Genomic DNA, 15,778 nt, shown 5'->3' on the forward strand with positions numbered 1-15,778 from the left:
AGACGTAGAGATAAAGATGTGTGTGTGTATACGCTTATGAATGTATATGTGTATATACATATATATATACATAGGTGGTGTATATATGCTTATGTGCCCATACATATGTACACATTATGTGTGCATATGTACACATTTGTATGTGTATATACATATATGTGTCTGCATAAACGTGTGTGTGTATGTGTATCAGGGATTGGTACAGATCAGTAGTCAATAAGCGTCTTAGTAATGCCTCAGAGGAAGCTCTGTCTCCATCCAGCCTGCTTGCTGTCACCTGAAGTATGATTGTAACACCTCCCCACTGAATCAGCACACTCTCCTGCTACCTGGAGCCTATTCCTAGAAATGTCATAGACACTCTCAGGGTTCTGATAACATTTCATCTGCTACATTAAGAAGCAGAGTCCATCTGATTCATCTTTGCATACATCCAACAAACATGTCCCATATGCCTAGCATGTGGCTGTATGAAAACTATTAAGTGTATAATGAATGGTTACTAGTTACTCAGTGATTATGTCTCAATAACTCTTCCTTGCCCTCATCGGCCATCTCTCCAGTGTCCATCTCAACCTCAACATACACAACTTTGCTGGTGAGTCCTTTTAGTGAATCATGGGTGATGTATCACACCAGGCTCTCCCTACATGGGTTTCTTTCCATCAGATGCCAAGGTTCGCTCCCATAAACCATGAAAGCTCACTGCCTTGAGAGAGCCACTCTCTGGAGGGAGCCTTGGGACTCGCTTATAGGGCCAGGTGCAGGGGCTGTTTTCAAAGCATTACAGGTTGCTGGTGTCATATCCGTGTTGGGAGGGGAAGTGTTTTCTAATAAAATGTTTTTGTCTTGTCTTCTAGCTTACATTTTACTATGGTACTGTAGATGCTTGGTGTCCAAAAGAGTACTATGAAGACATGAAGAAAGATTTTCCAGAAGGAGATATTCGACTCTGTGAGAAAAAAATACCTCATGATTTTATCCTCTATTTTTACCAGGAAATGGCAGACATGGTAGCTGACTGGCTAAAGGATGATCTGTCCAAAATATAAATCCTGACACAAGGAGCAAGCACTGACAGCTAGTACATAAAGGCAGTAGGTGTACTTAGTAGTAAGTAGTGTACTTAGTAGGTAAATGTTTAATTTTAATGTTGGATATTAGAAGAGAAAAAAAGTGAGACCCTCTTGGCTTAAAACTATCAGCTCCCAGCTCCCCATGCTACAGACTGAAATAAACACAGTTGATCAATATTCCATAGGATTAACAACACATTTTCCAAGACTCAGGGAACACAGTGATCTAAACATAGTCTCTTATGTTTGCACGAGATGCCCAGTGGCACCATACAGTTTACTTTGGTAGGCAAGATCCTTGCAGACAAAAGGAAATCTAAATTTAGTTGATTTTAATTGAGTTACAATGTAGAATAGGTTCCCCTAGAGAAAATTATGAAAGACCTACTAGAAAATGTAAGAGACCGGTGAATGTTAAGTGTGTAGTCGGATATGTGAAGCATATGAGATCATGAGAAGGATACACTCAAGTCCAGTAGCAGGAAGTGATGAGCAGTGGACCCGGGTCTCTCTTAAGGACAGAAGCTGAAGGTCAGCCCAGACTAACTTTGCACAGGTCTTGGCTGAGATCATCAGAATCAGACTGGGTATCAGGACAGCCTGCACACCCCACCTGTTACTACCTTGCAGCATGTCTCCAACCACCAAGTCAGCCTTCTGTCTGGCCGCCAGTGGCACAAGCCCCAGCAGAGCCAGTGGCAGGGGAAGCACTGCTTGTCTCCTTTCCCGAGGAGCGTGACTTCCCGGTCTGCCTGCAGTAGTCAGCCAATAAAGCTCGTCAGACATTCCTCTGGTCAACTAACAGCTAATAAGAGTTATTGAAGGATCCCGATTTCTGCCTTCCTCCACAGACAGCCAGCAAGCTCTGGCTGTGAGCTCCCTGCAGGCTCCTCTTCTCCAGAGCCAGGGTGGGGAGGCCCTAGGCTGTCCCAGTTCAGCCTTGTACCTGCCACATGCAGCTGCCCCTTCTGTGATTTTTTTCAGTCAAACTCCACTGAGGACCAGCAGTGAACCAAGTACTATAAAGGCATTGTGGATAGATTGTTAGCTACATTATGATTCTTTTCTTCTGAAAATCTTCTAGTAAGTAATTTTTGAAAGGGCATCTTTAAATTGCTGAATAGAGAATTACCATAAATGATTTCTCCATTAGTTTTGTTAGTTGGAAAGAAATTGTTTTACTAATGAACCAAAACAACCCATTAAATTATGTGAATTCACCCTCTCCGGGCACCTTGAGGTCCAGTAAAGAAGAAACTTGTTCTCTGGCCTAGAGTGGGCTAACAATATTGCTTCCTTCCCTAAACTGACTCAATCCTGGGACCTTAGGAGCCAGTAAGTCCCGCTGACTGCAGAGATGGTTGATGATAGATAGAAACATTCCATTTTCTCCTAGAGGACATCCCTCATGGTGTCCCATTCGTTAAGGACAGTGGGATGTTGTCCTTCTTCTCAAAACCTAAAGCCCCCTGATGAAAGATTCACCTCTGATATGCTGCCAACCCAGTGGTGAGCGTTGTATGAGTTATGACCCTTTGGCGTGGCTTCTGTGTCAGAGCAAATGACTTCTCAGAGGGGAGGAGCCAAGCTCCAGGCAAGCAGTGCTCTTGGCCCCGGAAAGGAGCCAGTAGATGCCTAAGCCACTGGGGCAAGGCTGCATACAGAGTCCTTATTGGCAACTGTGTAGGGAGGCCTTCTAGAAATCTGATGTTAGGAGCTCGGTCTCATGGCTCTGAAGTGCCTTGCATACAGGAGATGCTCAATAGTACTAACCCGAAGCACTTAAGCAAGTACTGGGTAAATCATGCCACTGGGATGAAGAATAACATGCCCAGCTTTTCTTTTAGCGTTACTTTACAACATTACTTCCTATTTCAGGAGTCCACGTGTATGAAATTATGTCTGATAAACCAAAGGCTACCCGAGCTTAAAAAATGATAAGAAGTAAAATGATAAAGTAAATTTCCTGTTTATCATCTAAGCACCAAATGAATTTTCAAAATAAGTGTTTTACCCGCACTTTCTGACCTTGCCTGGCCTGATCTCTGTGTGTTGGGGGAGGAGGGGTACAATCTTGGCATCCTCCTGAGTTAGACTCAGGTCAGAGTCTCTCTGTTAAATTGAAAAGCCACTTTCTCAGTGCTTCTTTTAGAGAAGGAAGAATCAGATTTCAGGAGATTGAAGTTCATTTTATTTCATTAGGAATTAAGCAAAAATGTTTCCGTGCATATGTATGAGGTGATAGGGTATGTGAACTCTGGAGGCCTTACTGTCTGTGTGATTTTAGACAACTTCATCTAATTTCTCCATGCCTCAATGTCCTCATTTATAAGATAGGATTACTAATAATATGTACCTCATATTGTTGAAGAATTCAATGGGATGATTAAATGAAAGCATTTAGCACAATGCCTGACTAAGAGTATCTTCTCAATAAAGACTGGCTATATTAATAATAATTATTATTAAACATCATCATAATAAAAAATAAAAGACTAAAGTTGGTAAGCAGTGGATGAAATCCATTTTCCAGAAGCATTTCTGCCTTTATATCCCGGTCAGCCACTTGAATGGCCCTTGTCAAAGATTTAATAACTTCATCTGGGGTTATCTAGGGCTGAATGAAAGGCCTAAACTGGAAATCATGACCATTTGTTCCCAGTCTGCTCTGGACCGTGGGGGAGAATCTCCAGAGGCAGCCCCAGTGGCTTTTCGTGGCCAGGTGTCCAAGGCAGCAGCCCTCTCACCATTGGCCTCTCCACTCCACCCTTGGAGAGCCAGTGACCTCCAAAGGCTTGATTTTTCAGTATCCTACATTATATTAAAATTAAATTTAATTCCAGACGTGAGGAGACACAACAACTTAATGTAATACCTGATTCTGGATTAGATGTTTTTGTTATTAAAAAAAAACTGTTAGGACAGTTTGCAAAACTTCATTGAATGGGATCTGAAGAGTAGATGGGAATAAGAGACCAATGTTAATTTTCTGATTTCACTGGTTGTATTGTGGACAAGTAGGAAAATGTCCTTATTTGTACTGAAGACACACAAGTGTCAGGGAGCCATGGGGCATTATGTCAATTTACTCTCAAATGGTTCAGAGAAAAAGAAAGTTCTTTGTTCTTGCAACATTTTTGTAAGTTTGAGATGATTTTGAAATGTATACGAATAATTATTTTTAAAAAAAAAAAACAAAAAAACACACTCTCCTTCTGCATCTGTCTCTTATTGCTTCTTTTCCAGAAAGTGAATTACTTCTTCTAGGAAGTAAATGAAGACTGGGGTTCAAATCCTGGATCTGTCATTTATCAGGTTTGTGATGTTCAGAGGCTTAACCTCCCTGAGCCCTCTCCTTCACTCCCCCACTGGCCCTCATCTACAAAAGTACTTGCGTTAGCTTTTGGACTTCGGAAGGGTTTTTGTTTGTCTTTAATGGGGTCAAACGAGGTCTTGCATATAGTATTTAGCACCCTGTCTGGTAGATGCTCTATTAAATGGTACCTAAAGGAGAAGGATAGCAAACTTGTTTGTCTTTTACACTCTCTTCTCTTTGGTGCAATGGAGGACTCCTCGATATCCCAGCTTCTGCAGTGTTTCACCCAGCCTGAAATTTGATTCTAATCGTCTCAGCGTTTCTGGTTCATATTGGTGAAGGAGGCCACTCGCTCACCTGATACAGCTTTCTGACCCCAGGCCATTGCAGGCCTCCCACCACAGCCCAGGACACCCAAACATCCCCTCGAGGAGCTTATAGTCCTTTGAAAAGATGTAGGAAGCAAAGTGTTTCTTAAATAACACGAGGCATCATCTTTGTTCCTGGCCCCCTCTTGCCAGAGAGAAGAGACGTCCTTGGACTTCTCCTTTCCTTGCTGGGTGGGGCCTAAGGAGCGGGCAGTGCCTGGGACTGAGTGAGCTCTGTGAACTGGTACATCTCTGAGGACTTGAGGCGGAAGCTCTCCTGTAGGAGTGCCGAGGACAGGGAAGATTTCCGTTCCCAAGGGGCTGAGAGCCGTGCCTCTGTGCCCTGGAGGTGTAGGGGAGTGATCACAGTGGCCCACGTGGGGAGCCGATGTGGGACATGGGTCTGTCCTCTCCAGCAGGCTGAGGGCATCTCCGGAGCAAAACGGTGAGGGCCGGAGAAGGCTCCGGGTTGCCGCAGTTCTGTAAAGAGAAAACTGCTGGAGGGAGGGTGTGGCAGGGCTGCTCCTGGTGCCAGAAGGGCAGGTGGAACTTGGGTGGGTTTGGAAGAGAAGAGAACAAGTCCAGAGAAAGAATGTGCTGCTCACCCTGCACTTTCACAGCGTCTCATTCAGGCCTCACAGTCGTGTGTTACCACGAGGGTGCCAAGCGGGTGACGTGCTCAAGACCTCACAGCTACTGAGTGACAGCTGGGCTCTGCCCCAGCGACACGGCTTCAGCCCTTCCCATGCACCGTGCTGCCTCCTGAAGGGGACAGCAGGCAGGCCTCCAGAGGAGGGGAGGCTTGGGGAAGGGGTCACTCGAGGGCCGGCGAAGGCCAGGTTGTCAGGGGAAGGGAAGAGGAGAGGGCTGGGAACAACTGAGTAGCGTCAGAAGAACAGAGGATACAACAGACACGGCTTTGGGGTGCGGGGTGCGTATCAAGCAGCAGCCTGTGCGGGTCAGAGCTGGGGCTGAGTCCCGCATTCCGGTCTCGGCAGCTTTGCTACGGCCACCGGGTGCTCCAGACGCACTTAACTTCCCTCTGCTCCTCCAAACTTGTGCTGTGCCCTGAACCTTTGGGATCAACTGCTCCAGCTTTGAGAGTTCCCGTGCCTCGACCCTTCCCCAAAATACAACCGCTTCTGCCCCACAGAGTGGCCTCTCTCTCTCTCTCCCAACCTCCTCTCTCTCTGTGTCTCTCTCTGTCTCTCTGTCCTCTCTGTCTCCCTCTCTCTCTGTCCTCTCTCTCTGTCTGTCTCTCTGTCTCTGTCTCTCTCTGTCCTCTCTGTCTCTCTGTCTCTGTCTCTGTCTCTCTGTCCTCTCTCTCTCTCTGTCTCTCTGTCTCTGTCTCTCTGTCCTCTCTGTCTCTGTCCTCTCTCTCTGTCTCTCTGTCTGTCTCTGTCCTCTCTGTCTGTCTCTCTGTCTCTCTGTCCTCTCTCTGTCTCTGTCCTCTCTCTGTCTGTCTCTCTGTCTCTCTGTTTCTCTGTCTCTCTCTGTCTGTCTAGCTCTATCTCTCCCCCCTCCCTCCGTCTGAACCCTCACGGTCCCCTGGTCATGTCTCTATTTTCTCAGGGCTTATAGAATAGGGCCTGTCACACAGAATAGTCAATAAATATTGTTTCCTAAGTTAATATAAGTTGCTGCCATAGGCAGCAGCATAGCATAGGTTGCCTAATAGGCAACCTCTCCAGAAATACAGTTCCCTCAGTCAGTCAGACTATCAGGGAATCACATCGCTGGGACTCCTTGTCCCTCAGAACTGAATATGTAACTGGACGTATGACATGGACTTGCTATTTTATCCCTTAAGCATTTCCTCAGTCTTGCTCTGCACAGTTGGGTCAGACAGATTCCAGGACATAGACTGTTCACTATCTGGCACTAGCAAGGCCACGGCACGTCGTGGCCCATTCTTCAGCCCGTCCGACTGCAACTGTTACTTCCATTCTTCTATGATTAGAAAACCTCTGGAGTTTGGGTATTAGCAACTACCAAGTATGTGGTTATTATTTGTTGAGAGCTAACCCTGTGCAACACCCCAAGTGGGAATTACAGCAACAATACACAAGAGCCCGCTCCGGGACAGCAGAGCGTTTTCATTTTGTATCGCATTCCTCAGACACTCTGGCAGAGGGGCTGTGCTGACCTCCCCACACTGGGACAGACTTCCTTGCTGGGAGGGTCTATGGGAAAATTCCTCTTCCCGGGGATGGGAATGTGACCCTGTGACTGGGCGTCCATGACAGCCAGGAGTGCGGTGCACCTGCAGGGCCTCCCTCCCTCACAGAGGGACCAGGATCCCACCTCTGCAAACCCACTCTGCTCGGGCTTCGCAGAACATCTGGGCTTCCTCCCGCTGGCCGCGGCTGCAGGGCCATGCACCTGCATGCGATTAGGGCTCAGCAGACGCCCCCAGCCTCACGGTCGGCGGCTGCACACTGGTGACACATCACAACGGATGAGTTTCTCCCCAGATCACTGTTCCTTCAGAGCAGAAGAGCTTCCCGGGGGCACAGGAGCACAAGGCATCCACAACCAGGTCAGGCAGCTCTGCCCTCAGCAGGGCAGCAGTTGGTGGCATCTTTGCTTTGACCTGCCTTGGAGTGAGCAGAGAGCGGGCATTCCCAGGGATACCAGGGCCAGGGAGAGCGGAGAAGTCAATCTTCGCCTCCTTTTAGCGTCAGTCGTTGCAGGGCCTATAGACCGTCTCGCATCAGTGTTCGGGAAATAGGATAAAATTTTAAGTGCCACCCCTGACTTTGCTTTCTCCTTGTAACAAGCCCTTCTCAACTGAAAGTGTACTCCTCTAACCACAGAATTCCGGGGTAGGTCAAGTGGAGAGTGAAAAATAAGAAAATGAAGAACTGACCAAGGATTGTTAAAGCAAAGCAATGTAAGACTTTACACTTTTCAATGGCAGAGTCATAAAGCTTATACGTTTACAGCAACCTGCCAAATGAGTGAGTTACAAGGTGCATTTTTATTCCAAAGAAAGAGACTTCTTTATTTGGTAGTAATGAAAGTAAGAAGCAAAAAGGGAGCAGACTTTCTTGATTTACCTTTCACCAGAGCAGGACACATGACCAAGGGGACAGGCAGTAACACCCTGCAGGAGCATTGGATTACAGCGGATGTGTGCTGCCATCGCTTTGCGAAAAGGTGTGTCACACTGGCCTGATTCATATCCCAGAGGAGGTGATCCTGGTAACAAGTCATTAGTGAGGGCAAGTCCTTGTCATCTTGCCACAACTGCTGTTCCATCACTTATCCTCTCCCACAAATACTTAGGAACAGATGAAATAGCTTTCTCCTTCAACTATAGGAAACAGGTGTGAGAGCCAGGGCAGCAGTGGAAGGCTGTGTGGTCGGTCCTCTCTTGCCTGGTGTAGGAGAGATGCTGAAGGAGCCAAGACAGCATCACAGAGCACAGATCTTTGTACTTGTCCAGAAGAATACTGAGCAAAAGTATCCTGCCAAATTCGCTGTAGGACTTTGTTGGTTTCCCTAGAATATGTAATTGGCCTTGCAGAGGAAGCTGCTGCAGTTGGCTTCTGCCACTGGAATTCAAAGGCACAACTGTGGCCTCCAGAGTGGGAGTGCTCAGGCTTTCTAGATCCTGCAGCAGCTTGATATGTCTGAAAACAGAAAACCTTTCCACTCACACTGTGCTTGGAATGACAACAATCACTCATTACAAATGCCAGCGCTCGTTTTCCAAAGAGAAAATGTTTTCCACTGCATTTTGGCCTCTTCTCCCCCGAACCCAAGCTGGATTCTTCTACCTTCCCATGCAGTGTCTTCATACGGTGTGGGGCTGCACAGCGTCCTATGCAGTGTCACAACAGTCACAAAGACCCAGGAAGCAGCAGCCCCATGCCTGGGGCCCCCATCCTCCTGGACTTAGAGCCTGAGGTGTTTCAAGGGGGAGTGGTCAGCTTAAAGACTCATGGGCCCAGAACCCCTGTTTCAATGCAGTCACTCCTAACGCCTCAGTGGTTGGCTGTTGTTCTTAACATGGGAAGGCCGGATCTCAAAAAGTAGTTCTTTAAAGACCAGTCAGGAGCAGTTTTATCAATAAAATATTTAATCAACTTATCTGTACAAAATATTAAGATGGTTAATGAAGAGTACACAAGCATGTTTAACAAATATATACTGCTATATCGTTGTCAAGAAAAATAGAGATTGCTGTTTTACAGTTCATTTACATTTCATTATGTACATCTATTTAAATTTGAGAATACATATACACAGTGGATTTGTACCTGCCCTCAAAGAGTTCCCTGCTGGCCGGCCTGGGCACGGGGGCAGCGTTCTCGACGTCAGCTTGCACTGCCCAAATGGCCAAGCAGGGCAGCAGGGAGCTGGCCCGATCTCCAGCCCCCAAGCCTCAGAGTTCTGCCCTGGCCGAACCAGAGCTGGAAAACAGGTGACAAAGGAGATTCCGGCTTGTGTTAAATGAGTTTAAAAACCTCTCCCCCTTTCCCACCTTACTCCCAAGCCAAGCTGAGAAATACTGTGTCATTGCAAAATGAAAGGGACTTCTATCCCTCCCCCCAAATAATTAATTTTGTCTTCAGCTGTTGAGGGAATGGCGTGTCATTGAGCTGTGATGGCATCACCGTCACTTCGAGTTTTGCCCGTTTCCTTAAAATCACAGTATTGGAGTTGGAGTGTGTGTGTTTGTTAAGGGGCAGGGTGCCCATCACGTCAGATGCCACTGTCCACCCAGGGCCCGCTTAAACAGCACCGCAGGTAAGCTGGTGCAGGACTTCTGCAGAAGCCTTCACGGTGAGAAGAACTGCTTCTTTATATATTAAAAAAAAAAAAATTCTATCCAAACTTTTCAGAATCCCCTATTGTCATCTGCTAGAGGACAAGTAAAAATCGTAAAAAAAAAAAAAAAAATCCTTGTAAAAAATCATTAACTTTTCATTTGGGGTGAAATATTTGCAGCTAAAAGACCTAAAGTGACTCGATTATGATTCTTTGTCGTAAAAAACATAAAAGCTGTTCGCACTACAGCATAAAGCGAAATACCAAAAACGAAACAAAACGAAACAATGACTCTAAGGATGCTGGTATTCAATCCGTGATTGATCCAGGTGGAGCGTGACCGAGAAGTTCCCCTCTCCAGAGCCTCTGTTCCTGGCTTGGAACTTGAGTATTTCCCAGCCAGAAAACACATTTTATCACGAGCTTGCTTTCTCCCTGAACTGTATCATCACTTTCGAAACAGAATGCTGAATGGCTGACTTTGCTCTGACTCTGACAGGTCCTGACCCAGAAATATAAGTTGTAAAGAAATAAGCCCGACTCATGCATGCACTCCTTCCTCAAGCCAGCCTGCTCACCTCAAGCCAAGCTGCTGCTGCCCTGAGCCACAGGGATACGTGCATATTTTTCTGCCCTTGGCAGCCTTCAGTCACTCAGAGATAAACATGCAGACAAGGAAAGGCCTTCGACACACCTTGTCGGTGCTTTTCAGACCCACTCACCCCACTGAAAAATCCGGGTGAGGGCCGCTCAGGGGTGCGAGGTCTGAGAGAAAGCAGGCTCGTCAGAAAGAATGTACAAGAGGCACAAGTTGTGTGCAGCTGCACTGAACCACCAGCTAGAGGCTGCCCTTCCCCATCCTGCCGCCCAGGGAACGTGCTCAAGGGAGGTTCAGCCTGTGTGCTTCCGACGGGTTTGTGTTTACCTCCAATTCCGCAGGACTCCTGTGAATAAGCCTGGCAGGGTGGGAGTCTTGTCTCTGTCAGCCATGAGCACACCTCAGCCCCAGAAGGCTCAGCCGAGGTTCTAGATTCTGGCAGCCAAGTGTCTGAGCAGAGTCCAGCTGGGAGCAGACACCTCGGCCCGCCTCTAGATGCAGTAACCGCTGGTCAGGTGGAACAGCACAGAGACGAAAAGAAGTGGCTGCAAAGGAGACAGCCGCTGGCCCACCCCCGCCCGGCCAGATCTCCAGTCACAGCGCCACCACACTCCTGCTCCCCTGCATCTTAAAAGACAGTGAAAAAGAAATGCGAAAGCTAAACGGCTGGCTGCGTCCCAGAAGGTCTGTGCCACCAGGCCTAAAGGTGCCTGGGACTTGACCATCAGAAGCTTCTCCGTGTTTTTCAGACAATTTATTTCACATCTCATTACTGACTTAGAAGATAAAAATTTCTGCACTGCCCTAAACTAGCAGGAGGAAGTTCATCAGGAGAAAAGAGTGAAAACTGTGCTTCATACACCAGCAGGCTAAGCTGCCCTGCTACAGACTTACCTGCCTGCAGAAACCCCTCTCAGGAAGCTGCCGCGAACCTGCAGCCCTCTTACGTGTAGGGGGGTGCGTGTGAGAGAAGCCAGTCCTTTCTTCTGCCAGCACAGCACACACAGTATATACCAGAATGTACTAGAAGGGGCCTGCAGGACTGCTCCCGAAAGGTCCGCACAGGCAAAGAAGCGGACCACCGCTCACTGCTTGTGCTGCTCTGGGGATGCATTTGTACTTTTCAACAACTATAAGCATGACTTGAACTGCAAACGAATTTTTCAACAACCTCACACCCTTCGGTTCCTCCCTGGGAGGCCTGGATGGCTCTGCTGTAGCCGCTGCTGCTGCCATGAAGCCCCAACGCGAACACTGCCTACGGCTAAGCCCCAGGCCCGGGGCACCCACGGCACCCAGGGTGCCGGCAGTTGCGGGGCGGATGGAAGAGGCTGAGCTCCGGGTGCACAAACGGCACGAGCAGAGAGCAGCCCTGAATCAGTGACCAGCCCGTGCCGCAAAGGTCAAATCCTCGATCAGCCCCGCTGACTGACTAGGCTGACTTCAGCCCTCTCCCTGCAGTTGCGTCCAGGCAGGTGGCTCTCTGCGAGGCTGCGATGTGGCCCTCCCGGAAAGAACAGGCTTCTCTCGCCTAAAGCCTCTTTGCGAGTTAACCGTTTGTGCAGTTTTCAGCCCCGGGCACAGATTAAAGTCCAGGACGGCACAAAGGGAGGCAGAAGGCTGTTCCAGTAAAGGGCCGAAGGCTCCAGGTACCGAAGGCCGAGCTATCAGAAAAATTAGAAGTAACATCTTTTTGCCCCCTCCTTTCTAGTGTTTCTTAGTGCTTAACTCTGCCATCATTTTCCAGGGCCTAAAAAAGAAGAGAAAGAGTAGCTCTTCTGGTGCCTGGCCCTGGGTTGCACCCCCGGCAGCTGGGCCGGACACGGGCGTGGCAGTGAGGTGGCTGAGGGGCGGGTGGGGACCTGGCGGAGCAGTTCACCCTCAGGCGGGCTGGCTTGCCTCATCCAGGGACTCTGGGACAGTCCGGCTCGCCAACAAGGCACAGCCTCTTCTTTCCTCTGCCCCCACAGAGGCACCAGCAGCGTGGGTGCCTGCCCAAGACCGAGTGTGGCTCTACCCACCCCGTGTGAGCCCAGGCAGAACGCGAGCAGGGCTGGCAGCGCCCCTCAGCTGGGACACAACGTGAGAAAGGCCGTGACTTTGGTGAGCTGAGCCCTAACGCCCCCCCAAGATCATGGCCTCCCCCGCGCCTGCCTTGCCCCAGGGGGAAATCAAAGCACCATCCAGGAAGCACCAACAAAGGCTAAGAGTGTAATGAACACACGCACACACAGGCAAAAGCTGCAGCACTTGTGAGAGCGGCTCTGGGACTGGGTCTGAGGGAACCTTCTCCAGAAAGTCGCATCTGCTCTGCCTTTGAATGACGTGAGTGGGCTCTGGGGACAAAGGAGAATCCCAGAACCACGGGACCTGAGCACTCCTCATCTTATAGGAGCAGAAGTTGAAGCTCTGAGCAGGGCGGTGGCTTCTCCAGAGGTGCCTTGTGGAGCGGCCTTCCTGCGGGTGGCCATGCCGGGTGGGGCAGTTCAGTCCTGGGTGTGAGGAGCCCATGGCGGGCTCGGCCCCCAGCGCCGCCCACAGCCCCTCAGAGGGGTCTAGCTACCTCCCATTCCCACTGCCCTCTAGCTGTTGGGTTCACTCAGCTGCTGCCTCTTCCCTCCCCAGGCCAGGCCCTCTCTGAGAGGATGATGCTGGCCCCTGGCCCCTTCTAACTGCTGCCTTCCAGAGCCTCCCAGCCCACCCGGCATCGCCCAGAGGCCCTCTGGCCCGCAGCCCACTGAGCCAGCCCTGCTTTCTGGACCTGCAGGAGGTTCTGTGTCCTGAGAATCATTTGTGGCCCAGAGATGGCTGCAGTGCTTTCTCTTCCTCTCACTGGATTTTCTGGAGACCACATTCAAGCAAGAAGAGTCTGACTTTTTCTGTGCACAAGCTGCTCTTGAAAAGCATTCAGTTTTTCTCCCTGCTTTAAGAAGAAGATCAGTCTACAGTCCATAGTTATTTTCTGCTTTGAGTTTGAATGAAATTGAGAACAGGATAAATGACTTGTAGGATTTGAATTCCACTTGGATTACACCCACAAGGTGGTCAGTACTCTCGAGCACTGGTAGAAGCGAGGTTTCTGCTCCTGCTGACACCTCCGAGAGCTGTCAGGGGGCAAGTCATCACACTGGGGTTTGACGGGTGCCTCGCCAATCACACAATCCACTCCTCTTCTCCCTCCCATGCCATGTTAGCAATAAAATGCCACGACAGGTGGGCGAAGGGGAGCGTGTACTCGATGAATGGCACAGCTCAAGCCCGCTTCCCCAAGCTGAGCTGACAAAGCCTGCCACCCTCTCCGGAGGGCCCAGCCCCCCTGACTGGAAAGCCAGAATTCAACCAGGCAAGCCTTGCGGCATCGGTGGGCACTGCCACCCGCCAGTGCAAGGGTCGCCCTTGGTACGGAAGTCTGGCTTCAAGCAGCAGTGACCAGACTGCCTGGGGGTCTGGCAGACCTGGCACCAACCCCCTGAGGGCCCCAGCTGGCCTGCCCTGTGCTCCCCAGGCAGGGATGCCAGACCTCCCTCTCTAGCAGGAAGAGTAGTTTGAATGATCTCAACTAGCAGTACAAGATTCTCCCCCAGCAAAATGGAAAATGTGATTTACTTTGAGAGGAATACGTTGGTGACCACAGGTGAGGAGGGGAGAGCCACCTTCGCTCGCAGTCCTGACACACTCTGTCCCTGCTTGTCAACAGCCAGCTCTCCCACCCCTAGGGATGGGAGATTCCAGCTGGGTGATTCGGCCCTGCTCCCCGCTGCCTAGAGGACAGACAGACGGTACACGGCACTACCAACTGTGCGGGCGGAACACGCTTCTCCACATCTTGACAAAGCTACTCAAACCGCAGCTCTGCAGCAAAAACCTGTCTGCCTCCACACGTGATGGCCCTTTTGCTGTCTTTTTTACAAAGCACAGCACATCATCCCCTCCATTCACCTGCTTTTAACTCTGAGACGCCAGAAGCCTGAGATGGGCCACGGTGGTCCCTGGGGTTACATGCAGCTCTGGAGGAAATCTAGGAGGCATTCCTTGTATGTGATAAAGCACACACTGAGGGCATCAGGGGCCATCGAAGGAACCATCACTGACCAAGGACAGCGTCCCCCAGCCAGGGGTGCTGCCTGGGCTCAGATGCAGGGAGACGCCCCCCTTCCACCATCAATTACAACGCCCCTTGGGAGAAGCAAGTCAACAGAGGAAACAGAAAATGAACATTTTTTTCCTGCCATAAAAAGCTCAGGCTAAATCAAGACATTTCTTCCTCCCAAATTGTTTTTCCTAGTTACTAAAAAAGTATCAAATGTTTGCTTTTGTCCAAAGATATTATATATCCTAGAATTTCTTCAAAATATTATTTAGCTATAGTTTTTCAGCTCCCTTTCTAAAACTTCTAATACCACAAGTTTTAATACTTTAGTGCCATTTAAAAAATTCTTCATTATGACAGGTATCAGAGCAATCACCATGCAATTATTATTGGAATCATAGTTTAGAAAAGGAGAGTGCGGCTTCCCTGGCAAAATTCGTAAATGTTTGCCCAGTCATTGAAATCGGATGGGAGTGTACCATGGCAGCCACTTTGGGATTGTGTTATTTGTTCGTTTGAACCTGAAGGGACTGTTGCATTTTCAGGTTATGTATAGCTACTCACACAGCCACAGCATATAAATTCACATGGTAAGTGTGCTTTCTCCTCCTTCGGGGGAACTTTAAAGGATAAAAAGGACTCAGGTGGGACCCTTAAATAAATTAGCTGTATCTAAATCTTTCAACTTTCTCTTCCTCTCTTAAGAGTGTAATCACTGAGAATTAAAATTTGTATAAATCGTCTTGGACCTTAGCATCCAAGACAAGAAGGGCAAGATGAATGCCTCTTGGGGACCCTAAAGGAGAAAGCCCAGCACAGCCGTAAACGGGAGGACCCAGGAGGGCTGCAGCGTTTCTCAAGGAAGCCCTCGGAGCCCCAGACAGGTGGAATCCAACTTGTTTCTCTTCCCTCTCCCAGGCAGAAATGAACCAAATAAGACAACGAAGTCTGGCATGTTCGACCTCCCTTTTACATGGACAGAAACTCCTACCATCAGCAAGAATCCTGGGAGCAAAATACAGAGACTGGGGGATAGGCTTCCACCTCAGGCCCCCATACCACCGCCCTTCTAAAGGGGCCACAGCAGCCGAGCTGCAGATGCCCTTCCATGGAGCAAGTAGGGGAGGGGCCGACCTGCCTCCTGCTCTGAATCACTGGGTTGTGGGGAGTTGAAATCTCACAAAAGCACTTTTGTGTGGCTTCGCTTCCCATTACTATCACACTGCCAAAAACTACAGCAACAATACAGTGAAAGCACATAAAAGCCGACACAGACTTGATAGCTAAGCACAAGCACGTGTTGGCCACTTGAGGGCACCATTTGGAGGGGGCTGTGCCTACCTGGCAGACAAGCCCCAATCCTCTGCAGGAGTCTGCCCCAGGACACCTCCGGGCCTCTTTCAAACCCAAGGAGCCTCCTCCCAGCTCCTTAGGAAAACCTCCTGGCAGGTCTCTAGGGAAAGCCATAGCGCCCCCCTTTCCCCATCCCCAGACATTGCACTAGCTTCCTCCTGCGCGCCCCCGGTCTACCCAGCTTAGGAGCTGCAGAAACTG

The 15,778-nt window shown here is 49.3% G+C and overlaps 1 protein-coding gene across 3 annotated transcripts in view; it reads left to right on the plus strand.

Annotated features, from left to right (window-relative positions):
- Positions 1-4,633, plus strand: part of LDAH (lipid droplet associated hydrolase) — a 93,805-nt gene extending 89,172 nt beyond the window's left edge. Inside the window, exons 7-8 of one of the 3 annotated variants that reach the window (XM_036873250.1) lie at positions 861-1,097; positions 4,323-4,633. In XM_036873250.1, the coding sequence (XP_036729145.1) occupies positions 861-1,052 (192 nt within the window). In that variant the 3' untranslated portion in view covers positions 1,053-1,097; positions 4,323-4,633. Of the gene's footprint in view, positions 1-860; positions 4,282-4,322 lie in introns of those variants that run through there. The other 2 variants (XM_036873249.1, XM_036873251.1) reach the window with 2 other exon arrangements.
- Positions 4,634-15,778: the final 11,145 nt, after the last annotated feature.

Source organism: Balaenoptera musculus, chromosome 13, assembly GCF_009873245.2.
Source record: "Balaenoptera musculus isolate JJ_BM4_2016_0621 chromosome 13, mBalMus1.pri.v3, whole genome shotgun sequence".
In the NCBI taxonomy this organism is placed as follows: Eukaryota; Metazoa; Chordata; class Mammalia; order Artiodactyla; family Balaenopteridae; genus Balaenoptera; species Balaenoptera musculus.